At 41.7% G+C, this 23,150-nt stretch overlaps 1 protein-coding gene and 1 long non-coding RNA gene across 9 annotated transcripts in view; one reads left to right on the forward strand and one right to left on the reverse strand.

The window, feature by feature from the left end:
* OCIAD2 (OCIA domain containing 2) lies at positions 1-21,177 on the reverse strand. 7 transcript variants are annotated; one of them, XM_030880504.2, is made up of 7 exons: positions 21,001-21,141; positions 12,215-12,343; positions 8,092-8,188; positions 6,458-6,511; positions 3,267-3,314; positions 2,002-2,119; positions 1-362 (listed from the first exon to the last, which is right to left on the reverse strand). In XM_030880504.2, the coding sequence occupies exons 2-7, from the start codon at positions 12,278-12,280 to the stop codon at positions 281-283; spliced, it is 465 nt and encodes a 154-aa protein (XP_030736364.1). In that variant the 5' UTR covers positions 12,281-12,343; positions 21,001-21,141; the 3' UTR covers positions 1-280. The 7 variants fall into 7 exon arrangements, with proteins under 7 accessions (XP_030736364.1, XP_030736367.1, XP_060155296.1 ...); XM_030880507.2 differs by lacking the exon at positions 2,002-2,119; XM_060299313.1 differs by lacking the exon at positions 12,215-12,343 and having other exon boundaries at positions 6,458-6,489; positions 21,001-21,120.
* The window catches only part of LOC132597356 (uncharacterized), a 23,835-nt gene continuing 21,537 nt past the window's right edge, over positions 20,853-23,150 (forward strand). For both annotated transcript variants that reach the window (XR_009564006.1, XR_009564007.1), the window contains exons 1-2: positions 20,853-21,102; positions 21,548-21,732. This is a non-coding gene — a long non-coding RNA (uncharacterized lncRNA). The remainder of the gene's footprint in view (positions 21,103-21,547; positions 21,733-23,150) is intronic.

Here is a 23,150-nt window from a genome sequence, read left to right on the forward strand (position 1 = left end):
TGGGGTGAATCAGAGAAGACTCTAAATTCTTTTATTTAGCTGTAAGCAAGTAAGAGTGCAACAGAATTTCTTTTGGTGTATGAATGCTCCCAACATGTTCTTAAACAACAGAAAAACATGGAATGCTCAATTCAATGGAGAATCAACCGGCGAAAGCATTTCAATAGAGTGAGAGAATCACAATGTTTCTGTTCTACTATAAGTAAATTATTTTAAAGTACATTTGACATTTTAAAGGTGTACAAATTCAGATGTTTTTGGAAACTTGAAAACCCACAGTTTAGGAAGTCGAAGGCTGTGAACTTCCCTCCTTATTTAATCCATGCTTTGTTTTGCATTCCTCACAGGTAAGCAGGCAGTGCCTAAAATAGAAGCAAAAATGTTGGTTTGTACTTTGACACTGGAAGCTCTAGTCTGAACACAATATTATTTAGAGATTTTTTAAAAAGTTTTAATTGATGTATAGCTAATTTACAATGTTGTGTTAGTTTCTGGAGTACAGCAAAGTGATTCAGTTATATGTATACATACGTTTATATATATTCTTTTTCATATTCTTTTCCATTATGATTTATTACAGGATATTGAATATAGTTCCCTGTGCTATACAGTAAGACCTTGTTGTTTATCTATTTTATATATAGTAGTGTGTATCTGTGAATCCCAAACTCTCAATTTATCCCCGCCCCCTTTCCCCTTTGGTTACCATAAATTTGTTTTCTATGTCTGTAAGTCTGTTTCTGTTTTGTAAATAAATTCATTTGTATTATATTTTAGATTATTTAGAGGTATTTTCTATGCTAAAGTTCTCAAGCCTAATATTTTTCAGGAATTATCAGAGCTGTTTCTTGGTTTCAGACTCCCCAAATTTCTTCCACAAAAAGGCCATTAATGATTTTCCTGTCCAATGTTGTTTTCACCATGTTGTGCTGCATCTCAAACAGAATCCACTGTGACAAGTAAGGGCTCTTTAGAGAAATGTGTCCCCAACGCTAGTCTTATAATACCATGGTAGAAATAGCTATTATTTACTGAGCTCTCACTGAGTGTCATGAACAATCATTTCTATTCCTTACACCATCCCATGAAAAAAATTCTGATCACCATATTATACAAATGAGAAAACTGAAGATTTGAGAGTTTAAGAAACTTGTCCAAGGTCACGCAGCTTAGTAAGTTAGCAGTTAGAACCCCCTTTGATCCCAGCGACTCTTAACGGCAGAGGTAATGCCACTTACTCCACAGTCCTACTGCTTGTATCCCCTAATGAGAATCATGATTTATATTAATATAGTAAAGGCTCTGAGAAGTCCTGCAGTCAAGAGCCCTGGTTAAATTTGCGTAACCCCGTGACGGTAGAAGCTGTGTCTGCTGATCAAGGCATTCTTTAGAGACTTGTACAATGCTTTGAACATAGTAGGTACTTACTAAATGTTTGGTGAGCAAATGAAATAGGTAACCCAGATAAATCATAATTATTATTGAATTTGAATAGCAACAACTCAAACTTTGTGTTTTTTTCAACATATGAATGTTAAAAACTATTTTAATATTGTAAATGGTGAATGATCTTTCATTTACTTTTTAATAATTATCTTTATTATAATCCCTTAATCAAACAGAGTACAGGGCTTCCCTGGCGGTGCAGTGGTTAAGAATCCACCTGCCAATGCAGGGGACACAGGTTCAAGCCCTAGTCCGGGAAGATCCCACATGCCGCAGAGCAACTAAGCCCGTGCGCCACGACTACTGAGCCCATGTGCCACAACTACTGAGCCTGTGCTCTAGAGCCCACGAGCCACAACTACTGAGCTCGTGTGCCTACAGCCCGTGCTCCGCAACAAGAGAAGCTACCGCAATGAGAAGCCCGCACACTGCAACGAAGAGTAGCCCCCACTCGCCGCAACTAGAGAAAGCCTGCGCGCAGCAACGAAGACCCAACGCAGCCCAAAATAAATAAATATATTTATTTAAAAAACCCCAAAAAAGCAGAGTACAAACCTGTTATGCCCTGGACCAAAACCAGCCCCACGCAGCTGACCTTCAAAGGAATGGAATTTACTCTGGCATACTCTTATGTATGATGCCTTTCCAAGGCCAAATCCCAAGATACCAGCAACTGTAAGAGCAGGTTAGGAAAGATAAATAATTTAAAGGTTTGGAATCTCCTCCATTAATGGTCTTCTCGAACTTTATTAACAGCAATAATTCTTATATCAAAAGTACCCTGATGAATCAATGAACAAAATCTCTGGGAATGAAGTTCCCTATTAAAGAGCAGTATTGGGAACTGGAGACTTTTGATCTCCTCAGTTTTGAACTGGAGGTAGAAGGGCTGGGATAGAGCAAGCAAGGGTGATGCCCAGACAGGGGCAGCCAGAGGGAGGCCCAACTGGCAAACAAAGCTCTGAAGCCATGGGGAGGGAGAGATGGGACTTGGGTTGTGGCTCTAGGTAGCCTCCAAATCACGGGGTAGGAGAGCCCCTTAATTTTCTTTATGGATCGGAGTATGGGGAGCTGCAGTCCATCTTGCATGTCAGGGAGGAAGGTCACGAGGCAGAATCATGGAAGACATTTTCAACCTGCTATTCTTGCTGGGAATGAGGTTTCAGGTCGTAAACCGGAATACGTCCTCTGTGTACGTAAAAGGTCTATGGATAACCAGTATAAGAAGGTGAAACCCTACGTTTATGGTAAATGTACTATTAGAAAGCCCTGATTTAAAAAAACTATTCATTTGTTATGTCCGTTACAGAAAATATTTGGAAAAGACTGGCCAAAAGAAGAAAATTAAAATCTCTCATGGAGCTATCATTCAGACTCTGCTGTTGATGTCCTCTTGTTATCCTGCCAGGCCCTCCTAGTTCATGCTTTAGAGGACTAAGGTGAAGTCCCTACTGCTCAGCTTCCCATCAGAAAGTATCAAACGAACTAAAAACTGCAAGGTGGCAAGAAATGGAGACTGGTTTTTTCAGACAGTCAATACAGGCAATTTGGTTAACCTGGACATTCCTATCTCCAGTTGCTATAAACACCTTCTTTTTAAAAAATGAAACTTTTTTTGGCCTCTCCCGTTGCGGAGCACAGGCTCCGGAGGCACAGGCTCAGCGGCCATGGCTCACGGGCCCAGCCGCTCCGCGCCATGTGGGATCCTCCCGGACCGGTGCACGAACCCGTGTCCCCTGCATCGGCAGGCGGACTCTCAATCACTGCGCCACCAGGGAAGCTCAAAAAATGAAACTTTTTTTTTTCCTTTTATGACTTACGTGCAACTTTAGGCAATGATCCAAATCTTGGATTAGCTGCTAAATAACCTAAGAAGTAATGTATAAATGCATTATTATTTCATTTTATAACTTATTTAAATTTATAAAGTATAAGAAGTCTTCAGGGTTTAAGATATACACAGATTTTAATCTAAAGAGATGATCTTAAAAGAGATAATTCAAATCTTGATTGAATTTAACTCTCAAATAGTAGTCATTTTTGGCAAGTAACAAGTAATGGCTTTAATGTATAGAAAAAGAACGTGAAACAGACAATTCATGATGTATTTAAAGATATCAAGGCAAGGTGGAGATAACAACTTAGTTCTAAGCAATTAGTCGTTGCCCCCTCCCCTTTTAAAGTAAGTCAACACAGAGTTTCAATTTAGAGATTCAGAGTATATATAATCACAATTTTATTTATTTATTTTTGTTTGTTGTTTTTAAGATTTTTTTAAATTAATTTTTATTGGAGTATAGTTGCTTATAATCACAATTTTAAAATGAAAGCATTTCCACCTATGGTGGGCAGAATAATGGATGTTCCTACAGATGTTCCCATCCCAATCCCTAGAAACTGTGAATATATTATCTTACACAACAAAACGGAATTAGGGTGGAAAATGGAATTAAGGTGGCTAATCGGATGACTTTAAAATAGAGAGATTATCCTGGATTATTTAGCTGGGCCCAATGTAATCACGATGACCCCTGAATGTGGAAAAAGGATTCAGAGACAGAACCAGACAGACGGCAGTATGGGAACTTGGCTCCACGCTGCTGGCTCTGCAGACAGAGGAAGGGACCATGTGCCAAGGAATGTGGGTGGGTTCCAGAAGCTAGAAAAGGAAAGGAAGCCCTAGAGCCCCCAGAAAGGAATGCAGCCCTGCTGACACTTTGATTTCTGCTCAGAAAGACCCATTTTGGACTTCCGCCCTTCAAGACTGCAAGCTAATAAATTTGTATTGTTTTCAGCCACTGTGTTTGTGGAAATTTGTAGAAAAGTAATACACAACCTGGAAAAATATATTTGTACAGGGCTTCCCTGGTGGTGCAGTGGTTAAGAATCCGCCTGCCAATGCAGGGGACACGGGTTTGAGCCCTGGTCCAGGAAGATCCCACATGCTGCGGAGCAACTAGGACTGTGCACCACAGTTACTGAGCCTGCGCTCTAGAGCCCATGAACCACAACTACTGAGCCCGTGTGCCACAACTACTGAGCCTGCGTGCCTAGAGGCCGTGCTCTGCAACAAGAGAAGCCACCACAATGAGAAGCCCGTGCACAGCAGCGAAGAGTAGCCCCTGCTCTCTGCAACTAGAGAAAGCCCGCGTGCAGCAACCAAGACCCAATGCAGCCAAAAATAAATAAATATTTTTTAAAAAGAGAAAATAAAATAATTTTAAATATATATTTTTGTACAGATGTAAGAGATGGTAGATTTTGAGCAAGTAGTTTAATATTCATAAAACATAATCCCTATACATAGATGTCATGGCCATATTTGTTTTTCTGTGTCAAAAATGTTCTGAAAAAGGCTTATCACTGACTAATATATTTCCACAAAAAGACCATCTTCAAGTTATAAAAATGAAATCATATTTAATAAATCAACTTTAAAGACAACAATAATACTGACCGAAATGAGATTCTTCTAGATATATGACATGTGGTCTTTCAGACCCCAAAAGAGCTAAACATCTTCCCTCATGTTTGCTGGGTACAAGTACTCTCTAAAATCCTAGTAATCAGCAGTGTTCAGTATAATGGGCTTCCACAGGGTCAGGTGCCTTCTTGCTGTCTGGGGACTAAGCAATGCTTATAGGTTCTCTGGCTGGATAGAGTCGGGGAGAAAGAAGAGGGCAAGGAACAAGGAATAGAGGGGAACAATGGACAGTGCTAAGAGGCACGGAGAGGTCATGTGGGTGACGCAGGGCGGCCGTCAGTCCTCATGATCTGCTGTACACGGGTGCCCCTCCTGAGGCAGATGCAGCCTCTCTCCAGGACAAATGGCTTGGTGTTCAGAGCTTGGGTGAATTTCAGCCCCATTTACTTCTTCCCTGGAGCACCCTTGTGCAGGGAAGTATCTGTCTAACCATATACCAAGGCCCTAGGAGACACAGGAACTCTGGTACAGAGACAGGCACTGCAATAGTTTCCTGGGGCTGCCGTAACAAATTACTACAAACTCAGTGGTTTAAAACAACACAGATTTGGGACTTCCCTGGCAGACCAGTAGTTAAGACTCTACGCTTCCACTACAGGGGGCACGGGTTTGATCCCTGGTCAGGGAACTAAGACCTCATGTAGCGCGGCCAAAAAAACCCCCCAAAAAACCCACACAAATTTAATACGTTACAGTTCTGGAGGTCAGCAGCTCAAAATGGGTCTCACTGGGTGTTTTAGTCCATTCGAGCTGCTATAACAAAATACCACAGATTGGGTGGCTTATAAAACAGCAGACATTTATTTCTCACTGTTCCGGATGCTGGAAGTCCAAGATCAGAATGCTGGCATGGTCGACTTCTCATTGTATCCTCACGTGGTGGAAGGGGCAGGGCCCTCTGTGGGGTCTCTTTTGTAAAAGCACTAACCGCCTTCATGAGCTCTCCACCCTCACGCCCTAATCACCTGCAAAGGCCCCACCTCCTAATAGCATCACCTTGGGCTTTAGAATTCCAATCTGTGAATTTGGGGTGGACGGGGGAATACAAATATTCAGACCATAGTACAGGGCTACGTCAAGGCATCAACAGAGCTGCAAGCCCTTCTGAAGGCTCTAAGGTTTCTTCCTTTCCAGCTTCTGGAGGCCACTCATTGCTTGACTCATGGCCCCTTCCTCCATCTTCAAACTCAGGAATGTTGAGCTGAGTCTTTCTCATGCTGCCATCTCTCTGGTTCTGTCTTCTGATCCACTCTCACTTTCAAGGACCCTTCTGATTATATTGGGCCCATCTGGATTAATGACCTTAATTCCAACTGCAAATTTAATTTCTCTTTGTCATGGTCACTCATTCCGGGAAATAGGACATCCATGGGAGGGAGAGCTGGGGACGTAGGCTAGAAACAGGCAAAAGCCCGCACAAATAAATTCTTCACCAAAAAATAAATGCCAAGTACCAAAACCCGCCAGGAGGACCCCAGAAAACTGGATTCTCTTAAGTTAAACTATGTACCAAATACTGAATCTTACCATGGTGGACCAGTCCTTGGGTGACAAGCATGCTTACAAGAGAAAAAGGCAGAGCTGTAAAACAGAAACGCCCTTCAATATTGGTATTTTAAAACTTGGCCCCTCACCTAGAAGAATGAGGGAGAATTACTCTGAGTGTTTTCTCTTCCTGCTTTGGCAGTGAGATTTTAGTCATTTTTTATTTTACTAATTTGACACATATTAAGCACCGCATGGAGAATTTTCTTGGGGTCTGCCCCAGGCACTCAACCTAATGCACAGCATTAATGTGACAAAACCTAGATCCCCTGCCACTCCGTCTCTGAGACCCACCATGCACCGGATTCGGATCACTACATACAACACAGGCATCTTCATGTGTGTGCGCTGAGCTGGGGAATTTGGGAGTTTCCATTCGCTATATATTTTGAAATTTTCAATCCTGCATGAAAGTTAAAAAAAGAGGACGATAAACTGCACACCCTATCTACTATAGTTCCCTGCTTTTGTCTTTTATGACATTTTGTCACACAATTTGGATACGTTTATTTTCTGAAGATTACTACATTCGAGGTAAACGTGGGCCATGTTTAGAGATGATTTTTATCTCTAAACAGGCAAGTGAGTCCAGAAAAGGAAGTTTCTAGTTCTGTCAAAATGTGTCAAATGACTTCTTCCCAAAGCACAGAGAAGTGATAAAAAAAAATCGGTTGCTATTTGATTTGTCTTGGTTGCTAGCTCTTCCTAGTAACCAAGACAAATCAAATAGCAACGAATTTTTCCACTCAGAGCTATCTACCTGATGGTAGGCAAATGGGTCATACTGAAATGTTAAACTACTAGGGCTTAAATAAATTACTCACTCATAAGTTGTCAGAAAATTTCTAGCAGCACAATCAATAAGAAGTAATGAACAGTGAACATCAACTTCTAAGGAGTGTTACTTCCAAAAACAACTGATACTGGATTTGAATGATTTAAGAAATCAAAATGAGTATTTCAAAGTAAAATTATCCCTATGCCAGCAATATTGGGACTATATCTATAGGCTCTATTATGACATTTTCAAGTGACAAGTCACGAATTTTTAAAATTAAACGGGACTTTAATGCACAACCTCAGTTCACACCCTTGTCTCATATAAAGCAGGCCCAGAAAGAGGAAGAGACTTGGCAGAAAAGGTTACTTCAAGACATTGTAAGGGAAGTATTAACAGAATGCTGCCACTTTTCATTCATTCCACGAATATTTAATAGGTACTTTTTATATGTGAAGCAGTGTGCTTGGCTCTGGGAGGGAGCAATGAACCTGAACTTGATGAAGGTTAGAGTTCAGTGGAATTGTGGAAAGTCTACTCTTTCAAGAAATTCTAAATAACACTCTTGGTACACATTCTCGGTCACATGAAAGAAAGTGTTAGGTGTGCATCACTTTTTGCTAAGGGGGGTAAACAGCTCCTAAATCAGATATTATCCCTGACCTTAAAAGGGTCTCAATATGGACTTAAATTCCAAGCAGCCTCAGGTATCAGTGTCTTCAGGGAATTATGCAAAGTCCCTGCTCAAAAATAAATCAATACCATAATTCTAATACGATATTAGGCAGTTTATTGCAGCAAAAACAGTATTAACAAAGATTAAGAGGGATGCAATTACCTCTCTTCCAGAAACTTTCTTCTTGACATTCCCGGATAATCTTTGAAATCTCTGATTTGTGGATGTGCAGTTTTGATTTTGGACAAAACAACAGACTCTGCAAGGAAAGTTACGTGATGACTTGACTGAAATCATCAGAAGAGCATCTGCTCTGTCTTCCCTAGAGGAGGGCAAGGAGGTCTTTTCACTCTGGTCACACAGCGTGCGTTCTTTCCCGCTGCCAGCACTGTGCAATGGCCAGTTTCAGCCAGTGCTTTCCAGCTGTGAACGATGGATGGACTTAACCAAGAAAAGAATCACAGGTGGAGAAGCAGAGTGATTCAGTGACTAGTGAGCATGAAGCAGATACCTGGTCAGAATGCACTACTGCTGAGGTCACATTTTCTTTCTTACGTCCAGTCTCTGTCTATGCAGTCCCTGTCCCTGCAATGACACTCACTCCCTTTGCCTACCTGGTCTTCTTAAGACCCAGTTCAAGATCTCCTGCTGGGTGAAGAGAGAGACTTCCCCTACAGCATAATATTTACACATCTGGGATCTCACTCAGAGCAGTATTACAAGTTATCTATTTATAGATCTGTATTCCAATTTACCTATTTATACTTCTATAAGCATTTTTAGACCGTGAGAAACTATAGTCTAAAAAGCATCAGCAGACTGCTTTTTATTTTTCTACATACTTTACTTTTTATCTTAACAGTTTTTTTTAAACACATTTATAAATGGTCTGCACATAATATCTGGGGGAACTATTGATATGGTTGACATTATTTTTATGAGTTCTACAGTACTTTTTTTTATCATGTTGATGTGCTACGATCTGGACTAACTCCCATCTTTTATTATCCTCCCCTTTTGTAGGTATGTGGTTATTCACTTACTCTCACCCACATTCTCCATCCTCGTTCTCTGCCCATCACCGCCATTCTGGGTGTTTAATGTGGATCTTTTGTTTGTATATATGCTTGCAAAATGTTCATTGTTTGGGGTGCCTGCAGTATTTAATGCAAATGGCATTGTTTTATACATTTAGTTTTATTACTAAAAATGTTTTCAACTCAGTTCTACACTTTTAAGATCTATCCATGTTGCTATATTTATCTAGTCCACTGTTTCTAACTGCGGCATGATTCTCCAGGACGCTTCTGAGTCCCCATCTCCAAGTGTCCCCTTACAGACCCACATGAGAACGCTTTTCAGATATGTATCTAGAAGTAAAATACAGGGCATGCATATTCCAGTTGAACAAAGTCTTGCGAGAGTGCTCTCCCCAATGGCTACACCAGCATCCACTCCCATCAGCAGCGTGTGAACATTCCTCTATATGCCTAAGAACCGCATAAGAGCTAGTTAAGCTGGATTCCAAGCAGGTTAGAGTAAAGAAAGGATGTTGTAACACTTGGCATTATCCAGTTTTCTAAAATTTAACAGTCTAATAGGTATAAAGCAATATTTTATTGTCTGATAACTAATGTGTTTGAGCATCTCTATGTAGTCTTCAGCCAGACTGTCCTTCTCTGTTGAGGCAATCCCTGCAACTAGACCTCTGTTGTAATCTTTTCTTGTTCAGTGACTCATTAATTTTTTATTGTGGTAAAATACACATAACATAATAGTTACCATTTTATACATTTTTTTCATCCTCTCATACACTTTATTTTTTTTTCATTTTATATTGGAACATAGTTGTTTTACAATGTTGCGTTTAACCATTTTAAAGTATACAGTTCACCGCATTCAGTGTATCTACAATGTGTGCAGCCATCACCGCTATCTAGTTCCAGAGCTTTTTCATCACCCCAAAAGGAAATTCCATACCCAGTAAGGAGTCTGTCCTCATTCCCTCCTCTCTCCAACTGCCTAGCAACCACTAATCTGCCTTCTGGATTTGCCTATTCTGGGTATTTGGTACAAACAATATCATACAGCATGTGACCTTTCGTGGCTGGCTTCTTTTCCTTTGCATAATGTTTTCAAGATTCACCCACGTGGTAACATGTATCTGTATTTCATTTCTTTTTATGGCTCAATAATATTCCATTGTATGAATATAACACATTTTGTTTCTCCATTCATCCACTGATGGACATTTGGATTGTTTCCACCATTGGCTATTGTGAATAATGCTGCTGTGAACATTCCTGCACAAGTTTTTGTTTTCAGCTCTGCTGGGCCATACTGCAACTCTACGTTTAACTTTTTGAGTTTTGCACAGGAGCTGCACCATTTTCTAATCCCACCAACAATGTAGGAGATTTCCAATTTTTCCACATCCTTGTCAACATTTGTTATTTTCTGTTTTGTTTCTTTTTTTTGCCTCCGCCATCCGGCTTACAGGATCTTAGTTCCCTGACCAGGGACTGAACCCACGTGTTTTGTTTCTTTTTTTTAAATTAGCACTTTAAATGTTTTTAATATAAATTATTCAATTTATTTAAACTAAATAAACTGAATTCTTTCTGTTTTTGACTGTGGTCATGCTAGTGATTGTGAAATGGTGGTTTTGATTTGTATTTCCTTAATGACTAATGACATTGAGCATCTTTTCATCTGAATATTGGCTATTTATATATCTTCTTCGGAGAAACACCTATTCAAGCCCTTTGCTCATTTTTCAATTGGGCTGTCTTTTTGTTATTGAGTTGTAAGAACTTTTTATATATTCTGGATACTAGACCCTTTTCAGATATATGATTTGTAAATAATTTTTCCCATTCTGTGGGTGGTTCATTTGTTTCTTAGAAACAAATTTTATTTAATTTTTTCCTTAAGTCACACTGCTATTTCTTTGTTTGTGAATTACTTATGTAGGTCCTCTGCCATTCATCTCTTGGAGTTTTAGTGTTTTTCTTGTTGAGGTGCAGTTCCATGGCTTTTGAAGTTCACCTTGCTGATTTTGCAAATGTTCTTTTTTGACTCTTTGTTTGTAGTAGATGTCAATGTGAATGGTGATCACTATTCCCTGAGCACTCACACACAGGCCAGGCACTGTGCCAAGCATTTTACGTGCATGATGGTGACATGCAAGGATCCTGTGGCACCTGTGCCTTCAGAGCTCTACAAACAGCCCAAGCAGGCAACCTCCCTCTTCTTCCTCTACAACTCCCCATAGCACAGCACACGTTAGTGGTGGTCAGGGTGAGTCACAGTGACCAGGGAAGAATCTGGTCACCACTTACGTTAGCTCAGCAAGCACTCTTCCTCATCCCAGTGCAAATACTTCTTCTTGGTTCTGCCTGTGGCTGCGGCAGAAATAAGCAACACCTCCCTCCCTCTCCTCCCGCGAAACACACACACATACACACATCCATGGGCAGGGACCCCAACTATCACAACTGCTGTGAGTCCTGCAGTCAAGACTGAAGCTGCTGCAGTGTCCCCAGGGAGCTCTGGTGATCCTTTTCGGTAGAACCATAAATGTTTTATGGATCTCCATTTCACAAAGGCAACTTGGGTGTCTAAATTCCTTATGATGTGATATCATTTGTCTATTTGCCTCTCCTAAACTTTGCTCCTTAAATATCATCTCCTCCATAACGCATTTTTAGCTTGAAAAGGTTGACTCCAGAGAACATGAACTCTACTATCCCATCACAATACTTTCTCTTTTCTTCACTTATGTGTCCCCGAAACAAACAGTATTCATTCTCAAGAAGCTGAAAAACTGTGTCCCTGTTAACACTGGGGTTCTCAATCTGATGCCTAATTTAGTAGTTAAGGACTCTGCCATCCCAAACAAGAACACCTGTCAGCAGCATAGCCTTAGTATGATTAGCCTTGATAACAGAAATGAAAAAACATGCATCCTGTAGCATTCTGTGAGATTCAATTAAGAGTTTTGTTCTGGTAAAGGAAACCTCTTCAGTCACTGACAACCTATGGAAGAGTTAGTTAAGCTGAATTCTACACAGGGAAGAGTAAAGAAAGGATTTTGTAAATAATTGAAAAGGCTCCTTTTCAAGGCAGCCAAAAATACACTTTCCTTCCCCGTTCTATTTTCCCTGAACCCATCCTACAAAGCGCCAGACAGAAAAAACTAAGATGACTGATCAAGGATGAGGTTTAAGGGAAGTCCTGTATGATGTTCCTCTTTAAATGGCAGACTTTCAAATTAGAAATATACCTGCTTGCTTGGTGGTGGCAAATGGGGACCTTTATCTTGGTGTTCATGCGTAGACACTGAAACCATGATGACTTTGTCTTTGCTTCTCTTCTAGTTGAGTGGGCTCAGCTTCCTCATTTGACCCGATGTCTAAGGAAAGTAGAAGAGAGTCACCATGCCGTGACTGAACATTTATGTCAACCGTAAAAACACCCTTAGGATCAACTCCCCTATTTGGCGACCTTATTTTCATTTTGTCGTTCACCTTCATCTCCAGCCACCTGCAAACTCACTTTCTAATGCTCCTCCTCTACCAACACACACACATTAACTGACTAATGGTGACAGATCAGAGGAAGAGTGGAGTGAGATGTCACCTGAGGCACTGTGAAATGTTTTATGAACTATAAACTGTCATCAAAAAATTTCAATTCATTACAAGGTCATTAGCTACACAAATATTTACTGTCTATTATGTGCCAGGCCAAGGGATACAAAGGATAAGACAAAATCAGTGCTAAAGGAACTCACAGGGGAAGACAGACAAGTCAGCAGTTACACAACATGCAAAGGGCTTCCCTAGAGGCATGCACACGGTGCTAAGGAAGAAAGGCTTGTTCTCTCTGGTCAGGTCTGAAGACACCAAAGACCAAGATTCTTGAGCTTTCAAGAGGGTCTGTGGGGCTACGGGAACAGCACGCCGGCCTCTGCTACCACAGGCTCACCCTGCATTCCGTACCCCTCCCTCCCCCCCAGCCTGAGTGAGCCAGAGCCCCCTAATCAGCTGCTACTTTAACCCCATCCTGTCTGAGCCAAGAACAGATGCCCTCAGGCGACCTGCATGCAGAGGCGGGGCCAAATCCAAAGCTGAACCCCAGGAGCTTTGCGAACAAAGAAGAGAAAGGGAAATCTCTCCCAGCAGCCTCAGCAGCAGTGGATTAAATCTCCACAATCAACCTGATGTACCCTGCACCTCTGGAATACCTGAATAGACAATGAATCATCCTAAATTGAGGAGGTGGACTTTGGGGGCAACTGTAGACTTGGGGTTTGCTTTTTGCATCTAATTTGTCTCTGATTTTATGTTTATCTTAGTTTAGTATTTAGAGTTCATTATCACTGGAAGATTTGTTTATTGATTTCGCTGCTCTCTTTTTTTTTAATATATATATTTTTTCCTTTTTCTCTTTTTGTGTGTATGTGTATGCTTCTTTGTGTGATTTTGTCTGTATAGATTTGCTTTTACCATTTGTCCTAGGGTTCTGTCTGTCCGTTTTTTTGTTTGTTGTTGTTTTTATAGTATACGCTTGTTATTGTTGGTGGATTTGCACTTTGGTTTGGTTGCTCTCTTCTTTCTTCTTTTTAATTACTTTTTAATTTTTAATAATTTTCTTTATTTTTTATTTTAATAACATTATTTTATTCTTTCTTTCTTTCTTTCTCTCTTTCAATCTTTCTTTCTTTCTCCCTTTTCTTCTGAGCCATGTGGCTGACCGGTGCTCTGGCTGGGTGTCAGGCCTGTGCCTCTGAGGTGGGAGAGCTGAGTTCGGGACATTGGTCCACCAGAGACCTCCAGGCTGCACATAATATCAAACGGCGAAAGCTCTCCGAGAGATCTCCATCTCAAAGCTGACCCAGCTCCACGCAACAACCAGCAAACTACAGTGCTGGACGCCCTATGCCAAACAACTAGCAAGACAGGAACACAACCCCACCCATTAGAAGAGTCGCTGCCTAAAATCATAATAAGGCCACAGACACCCCAAAACACACCACCAGACATGGTCTGGCCCACCAGAAAGACAAGATCCAGCCTCATCCACCAGAACACAGGCACCAGTCCCCTCCACCAGCAAGCCTACACAACGCACTGAACCAAACTTACCCACTGTGGGCAGACACAAAAAACAGGAACTACGAACCTGCAGCCTGCAAAACAGAGACCCCAAACACAGTAAGTTAAGCAAAATGAGAAGACAGAGAAACACACAGCAGATGAAGGAGCAAGGTAAAAACCCATGAGGACAAACAAATGAAGAGGAAATAGGCATTCTACCTGAAAAAGAATTCAGTGTAGTGATAGTAAAGATGATCCAAAATCTTGGAAATAGAATGGAGAAAATATAAGAAACATTTAACAAGGACCCAGAAGAACTAAAGAGCAACCAAACAATGATGAACAACACGATAAATGAAATTAAAAATTCTCTAGAAGGAATCAATAGCAGAATAACTGAGGCAGAAAACGGATAGTGAGCTGGAAGATGAAATAGTGGAAATAACTACTGCAGAGCAGAATAACGAAAAAAGAATGAAATGAATTGAGGACAGTCTCAGAGACCTCTGGGATACCATTAAATGCAACAACATTCGAATTATAGGGGTCCCAGAAAAAGAAGAGAAAAAGAAAGGGACTGAGAAATTCTTGAAGAGGTTATAGTTGAAAACTTCCCAAAATAGTCAATCAAGTCCAGGAAGCACAGAGAGTCCCATACAGGATACATCCAAGGAGAAACACGCCAAGACACAGATTAATCAAACTATCAAAAATTAAATACAAAGAAAAAATATTAAAAGCAGCAAGGGAAAAACAACAAATAACATACAAGGGAATCCCCATAAAGTTAACAGCTGGTGTTTCAGCAGAAACTCTACAAGCCAGAAGGGAGTGGCAGGACATATTTAAAGTGATGAAAGGGAAAAACCTACAGCCAAGATTACTCTACCCAGCAAAGATCTCATTCAGATTCAATGGAGAAATTAAAACCTTTACAGACAAGCAAAAGCTAAGAGAATTCAGCACCACCAAACCAGCTCTACAACAAATGCTAAAGGAACTTCTCTAGGCAGGAAACACAAGACAAGTAAAAGACCTACAGTAACAAACCCAAAACAATTAAGAAAATGCTAATAGGAACATACATATTGATAACTACCTTAAATGTAAATGGATTAAATGCTCCAACCAAAAGACATAGACTGGTTGAATGGATACAAAAACAAGAGCCATATTTATGGTGTCTACGAGAGACCCACTTCAGACCTAGGGACACATACAGACTGAAAGTGAGGGGATGGAAAAAGATATTCCATGCAAATGGAAATCAAAAGAAAGCTGAGTAGCAATCCTCATATCAGACAAAATAGACTTTAAAATAAAAACTATTACAAGAGACAAAGAAGGACACTACATAATGATCAAGGGATTAATCCAAGAAGAAGATATAACAATTGTAAATATTTATGCACCCCACATAGGAGCACCTCAATATATAAGGCAAATGCTAACAGCCATAAAAGGGGAAATTGAGAGTAACACAATCATAGTTGGGGACTTTAACACCCCACTCTCACCAATGGACAGATCATCCAAAATGAAAATAAATAAGGAAACACAAGCTTTAAATGATACATTAAACAAGATGGACTTAATTGATATTTATAGGACATTCCATTCAAACACAACAGAATACACTTTCTTCTCAAGTGCTCATGCAACATTCTCCAGGACAGAGTATATCTTGGGTCACAAATCAAGCCTTGGTAAATATAAGAAAACTGAAATCATATGAAGTACCTTTTCCGACCACAAGGCTATGAGACTAGATATCAATTACAGGAAAAAATCTGTAAAAAATACAAACACATGGAGGCTGAACAATACACTACTTAATAAACAAGAGATCACTGAAGAAATCAAAAAGGAAATAAAAAAATACCTAGAAACAAATGACAATGAAAACATGATGATCCAAAACCTACGGGATGCAGCAAGAGCAGTTCTAAGAGGGAAGTTTATAGCAATACAATCCTACCTCAAGAAACAAGAAACATCTCAAATAAACAACCTAACATTACACCTAAAGCAATTAGAGAAAGAAGAACAAAAAAACCCCAAAGTTAACAGAAGGAAAGAAATCATAAAGATCAGATCAGAAATAAATGAAAAAGAAATGAAGGAAACAAGAGCAAAGATCAATAAAACTACAAGATGGTTCTTTGAGAAGATAAACAAAGTTGATAAACCATTAGCCAGACTCATCAAGAAAAAAAGGGAGAAGACTCAAATCAATAGATATAGAAATGAAAAAGAAGTAACAACTGACACTGCAGAAATACAAAGGATCATGAGAGATTACTACAAGCAACTCTATGCCAATAAAATAGACAACCCAGAAGAAATGGACACAGTCTTAGAAAAGCACAACCTTCCGAGACTGAACCAGGAAGAAATAGAAAATATAAACAGACCAATCACAAGCACTGAAATTGAGATTTTGATTAAAAATCTTCCAACAAACAAAAGCCCAGGACCAGATGGCTTCACAGGTGAATTCTATCAAACATTTAGAGAAGAGCTAACACTGATCCTTCTCAAACTCTTCCAAAATACAGCAGAGAGAGGAACACTCCTAAACTCATTCTATGAGGTCACCATCACCCTGATACCAAAACCAGACAAAGAGGTCACAAAGAAAGAAAACTACAGGCCAATATCACTGATGAACATAGATGTGAAAATCCTCAACAAAATACTAGCAAACAGAATCCAACAGCACATTAAAAGGAGCATACACCATGATCAAGTGGGGTTGATTCCAGGAATGCAAGGATTCTTCAATATACGCAAATCTATCAATGTGATAAACCATATTAACAAATTGAAGGAGAAAAACCATATGATCATCTCAACAGATGCAGAAAAAGCTTTTGACAAAATTCAACACCCATTTATGATTTTAAAAAAAACAAACCAGAAAACAGGCATGGAGGGAAATTACCTCAACATAATAAAGGCCATATATGACAAACCCACAGCCAACATCATTCTCAATGTGAAAAACTGAAATCATTTCCACTAAGATCAGGAACAAGACAAGTTTGCCCACTCTCACCACTATTATTTAACACAGTTTTGGAAGTTTTAGCCACAGCAATCAGAGAAGAAAAAGAAATAAAAGGAATCCTAATCGGAAAAGAAGAAGTAAAGCTGTCACTGTTTGCCAATGACATGATGGTATACATAGAGAATCCTAAAGATGCTACCAGAAAACTTCTAGAGCTAATCAATGAATCTGGTAAAGTACAGGATACAAAATTAATGCACAGAAATCTCTTGCATTCCTATACGCTAATGATGAAAAATCTGAAAGAGAAATTAAGGAAACACTCCCATTTACCACTGCAACAAAAAGAATAAAATACCTAGGAATAAACCTACCTAAGGAGACAAAAGACCTGTATGCAGAAAACTATAAGACACTGATGAAAGAAATTAAAGATGATACAAACAGATGAAGAGATATACCATGTTCTTGGATTGGAAGAATCAACATTGTGAAAATGACTATACTACCTAAAGCAATCTACAGATTCAATGCAATCCCTATCAAACTACCACTGGCATTTTTCACAGAACTAGAACAAAAAATTTCACAATTTGTACGGAAACACAAAAGACACCCGAATAGCCAAAGCAATCTTGAGAAAGAAAAACGGAGCTGGAGGAATCAGCCTCCTGGACTTCAGACTATACTACAAAGCTACAGTAATCAAGACAGTATGGTACTAGCACAAAAACAGAAATATAGATCAATGGAACAGGATAGAAAGCCCAGAGATAAACCCACGCACATATGGTCACCTTATCTTTGATAAAGGAGGCAAGAGTATACAATGGAGAAAAGACAGCCTCTTCAATAAGTGGTGCTGGGATAACTGGACAGCTACATGCAAAAGAATGAAATTAGAACACTCCCTAACACCATACACAAAAGTGAACTCAGAATGGATTAAAGACCTAAATGTAAGGCCAGACACTATAAAACTTAGAGGAAAACATAGGCAGAACACTCCATGACATAAGTCACAGCAAGATCCTTTTTGACCCACCTCCTAGAGAAATGGAAATAAAAACAAAAATAAACAAATGGGACCTAATGGAACTTAAAAGCTTTTTCACAGCAAAGGAAACCATAAACAAGACGAAAAGACAACCCACAGAATGGGAGAAAATATTTGCAAGCGAAGCAACTGACAAAGGATTAAACTTCAAAATATACAAACAGCTCATGCACCTGGGTATCAAAAAAAACAACCCAATCCAAAAATGGGCAGAAGACCTAAATAGACATTTCTCCAAAGAAGATATACAGATTGCTAACAAACACATGAAAGAATGCTCAACATCACTAATCACTAGAGAAATGCAAATCAAAAGTACAATGAGGTATCACCTCACACCAGTCAGAATGGCCATCATGAAAACATCTACAAACAATAAATGGTGGAGAGGATGTGGAGAAAAGTGAACCCTCTTGCACTGTTGGTGGGAATGTAAATTGATACAGCCACTATGGAGAACAGTAAGAAGGTTCCTTAAAAAACTAAAAATAGAACTACCATACGACCCAGCAATCCCACTACTGGGCATATACCCTGAGAAAACCATAATTCAAAAAGAGTCACGTACCACAATATTCATTGCAGCTCTCTTCACGATAGCCAGGACATGGAAGCAACCTAAGTGTCCATCGACAGATGAATGGATAAAGAAGATGTGGCACATATATACAATGGAATATTACTCAGCCATAAAAAGAAACAAAATTGAGTTATTTGTAGTTAGGTGGATGGATATAGTTTGTCATACAGAGTGAAGTAAGTCAGAAAGAGAAAAACAAATACCGTATGCTAACACATGTATATGGACTCTAAAAAAAAAAAAGGTTCTGAAGAACCTAGGGTCAGGACAGGAATAAAGATGCAGAGGTAGAGAATGGACTTCAGGACACAGGGAGGGGGAAGGGTAAACTGGGATGAAGTGAGAGAGTGGCATGGACATATATACACTACCAAATGTAAAATAGATAGCTAGTGGGAAGCAGCCACATAGCACAGGGAGGTCAGCTCAGTGCTTTGTGACCAGGTAGAAGGGTGGGATAGGGAGGGTGGGAGGGAGGGAGATGCAGGAGGGAAGAGATATGGGGATATATGTATATGTATAGCTGATTCACTTTGCTATAACGCGGAAACTAACACACCATTGTAAAGCAATTATACTCCAATAAAGATGCTAAAAAAAAAAAAAAAAAAAAAGAGGGCAGGAAGACCAATTTGGAAGGTGCTATAGTACCCCAGGCAAGGATGTGAAGAGACCTGAACCAAGACCCTTGTGGGAAGGCTAGAGATGATAAATTTGTATCTGGAAATATTGGATTTGGGTGCCTTCTGGGCATACATTGCAATTAGCCAGTAGGGATTAGAATATTTGAGGATTTGGGTCTGGAGTTAACAGATTAGGGGTAGGCTAGAAAGATCAATTTGGGAGTTGCCATCATTGAGATGATAGGTAAAGTAGGAAACATCAATAAAATTGTCTAAAACGAGTACTGGAGAATGTGAACACTGAGGCCAAGGGAATACCAACAAGAGGAAAAAAAAAAAAAAAACCAGCCAAGGAGATGACTGAGAAAGAATAGCTGATACAAAGGAGAGGGAGTTTCTGAAGGAGGATTGTGAATCATTGGTGTCACATGGCTGAGAAAAGTGATTTCGCAACAATGGGCATAGTCCAGGTGGACCACGCGCTACCGCACCACCTGCCCCGCCAATGGCCAATGCACTCTGCAGATCCGCACTCCATGACAACCACTGATTTCCATGCAAAATGAACCTCTCATCATACACAGTTCTGTTTCCTACTAAGCTGGCAGAAATACAAGCCAAGGGGACCCGTTCTTGTACCAAGTTTCACTTTCAGCACCTAATGTTACTGTAGAGGCAGCGTGATGCCCTAGGGTAGAAAGACCTGCTTTCAGATCCTGACTCTACTCTTTGCTAGCCCTTGCTTTGGGGCAAGTGACTTAAAGTGCCTGTGCCTCAGCTTTCTCACCTGCTAAGTGCAGGTGATGGACCTTGATGGGCTGTTGCAAAGAAGAGGGATGAGGTCCATAAGCATTAGCTCAGCACAAGCACACAGTGAGTGTGTGAGCAGTAAAGGGCAGCTGTCAGAGCCCTGGGCTCTCTACTTCTTGAGGACCTCCAGGAAGTGTTTGCTGACCTAAGGCCAAATTAGATTATCTTTGCTTAGTTAGGCCATTGCCTCAAATCTGGAAGCAAAGATACCACAACACAGCTTTGGTGGTCAAGTCCCCTCACACCCAATTAGTCACTGGTCCACATCTAAGCAGGCCTTCTCAGGGTCTCGCCTTCCGGGTGCAGCCCTCACCCCATGCCCAGGTCTGGTTTGGGGTCCTTCTGCTTCCTCCGTTGTTGGCGGCGGCAGGAGTGCTGACAGGTGGGCAGTGGGAGGGAGGCGCTCAGCAGGATGGGGGTGGGGGCGTGTGATCGGACCCACAGGCACAGGGGGGGGGTCACTGCACTTTCTGGTAGGGGAGCGCCGGCGGGGATATTTTTTTGAGGGGGGGGGCCGGGATCAGCCTGCAGGAATCCGCCGCCATCCCAGGGTCGCGGCTGGAGCCCGGGCCAGCGAGGAGCGGTTGGAAGAGGCGATGCTAGGCCAAGTACCTCCGTCCTGAGGACCCCAGAAGTAATGCGGACAGAGGAGGCCATCCCCTCTCGCCATCCCTTCCGCTGTCACCGCCCCGCCCCCCCCCACCCCCCCCACCCCCCCCCCCCGGCGGGCTCATACGCGGGGCTGAGGATCGCCTCGGAGGCCGCGTCTCAGGCGCCCGCCCAGCAGAGCTCGCCTCCCCGCGCGGCCGCCGCTGTAGCCCGGATGCTCCCGCCTCCCCGGCGCCCGCGCCCGTCCCTGGCGACCACGCCGGGGCCCGTGGTCCCCTTACCGCGCTCGCTCCCAGGACCTCGCCTGTGCTCGGTGAGCTTCCCTCTGCCTCTTTCTTCCTTTTGCTCCGGCCCCAGCGGCGCACCGCCCCTCGCTTCCTCACGTGAGTCACTCAGCAAGTGCACCCCATCCCCCATCCTGCTGTCTCTGATGGTGGCCTCACACCTATGCCCAAGTGCCCAAGCTGAAACCCGGCTGTTGCTAGAATCTCCCACCTCACCTCCAGGTCTTGTCCTGACACCTGGTAGATTCTTTTGCCTTTCAAATAACTCCTTTCTTCCCAACAAAAACAGCGACAGCTATTTATTGAACACCCTCCCTGGGCCAGGAGGCTACATCCTGCAGCCTGTCTTTTCTTTTTTTGAGGTGTAATTGACATATAACATTATATTCGATATTTGTATACATAACAATTCGATATTTGTATACATTGCAAAATGATCACACAATATGTCTAGTTCACATCTTTCACTATATGTAGTTATCAAAAAAAGTCAGCCCCCCAGCCTTGGGATGAGGACTTTCTAGTTTTTATTTTCGGTATGCAGGCCTCTCACTGTTGGCGGCTTCTCCCGTTGCGGAGCACAGGCCCCGGACGCGCAGGCTCAGCGGCCATGGCTCACAGGCCCAGCCGCTCCGCGGCATGTGGAATCTTCCCGGACCGGGGCACGAACCCGTGTCCCCTGCATCGGCAGGCAGACTCTCAACCACTGTGCCATCAGGGAAGCCCAGGGTGAGCACTTTTAAAATCTACTTTCTTAGCAACTTTCAAATATGAAATATAGTATTAGTAACTATAGTTGCCGTGCTGTGCATTACATCCCTGTGACTTAACTTATTTTATAATTGGAATTTTGCCCCTTTGACCCCCTTCACCCATTTTGCCCATCCTTATGCAATCCTTCCTACAGCTCTTCAGGGTGAGTGCTGTTACCTGCATTTTATGGACTAGGCAACTGGGTTGTGCAAGACCACACTGGGAGCTTGGAGTCAAAGCGTGGTCAACATGGCTCCCAAGCGTTCTCTTTCCGTTGTTCCTTGTCCATGTCCTCCCCGTTCCTGCCACTCCCAACCTCTACACATAGGGGGAGCTGCTGGGTGCTTTTACTACCTGTATCACTCACCCCAACCTCAGCTGCGATTGCTCCCTGACATGCCACTGGGACTCCTGGAGTGTGCTGAGTTGGAAGAGAGAAGTGTGGATCACTGGAAGGCCCTCATCATTTCTCATCTTTTCTTCCTGGCCTAATTTTGGTCTCTACTCCTCCGGCCTCAGCCCCCTTGCTGGCCCCTCTGCCATCCACCTTGCCTTCCTTCTGTTCCTTGAGTTCACCCAGCTCTTCCCACCTGAGACCTGGCATGGAGCCTCCCCCTGTCTGGACTCCTTTCCCCATCAGTCTTGTCCTGGCTTTTTCCTACTTATCCTTCTCTGACTCTTCCTCAGGAGGACCTTCCCCAGCCCCAACCCAGCCTAAAGTGGGTCTTCCTTCTCCTCGTTCATAGCTCTTATCATGAGTTGTTGTTATATACCTCTTAGTGTGCTTATTCCTTTAAAACCTGTTCCGCCTGCCTCAATGTCATTTTCATGAAGTACAGAAAAAGACGGTGTCTGTTTTGCCCACCATTGTATACTTAGCATCTCATATTTGGAGGGGCCCAGTAAAGAGCTGCTGAAAGAACGAATGAATCAGTGAGCCTGGGTCCAAAGGCTGCCTGTCGAGATACTGTTGTTTTGGGCAGAATCTGTGTTCCCCCCAGTACATCCCCCAGACCACGTTCCTCCATGTGATTCACCGCTTTCTTTTCACTCCCACTTGCCCCTCCAAATGAAAGGGGATACAGTTCCATTGCTAAATTTACTTTGTATTACCGGAAGTCAGAAATAACCCTCTGCCACTTCATGGTCTAAAAAGAAGAGCTTTATGATTGGTTTTGTTATAAAAATGAACAGCTCTCCGTTACACCGAAGTTTATCTTCTGACAAACATGCTACGGGCGATTGTCCTTTTAACATCTTGATACAATAAAGTCTATGTCCCCACCCTCATTTCTACCTTCCACCAGAATGTTTTTGTTAATGGTGTTAAATAACTAGAAGTTACCAATATGCAATGTGTATTATGTGAGTTCATCACTTGCTACTGGTTGGAC

The sequence above is a fragment of the Globicephala melas genome, chromosome 5, assembly GCF_963455315.2.
Source record: "Globicephala melas chromosome 5, mGloMel1.2, whole genome shotgun sequence".
Taxonomy (NCBI): Eukaryota; Metazoa; Chordata; class Mammalia; order Artiodactyla; family Delphinidae; genus Globicephala; species Globicephala melas.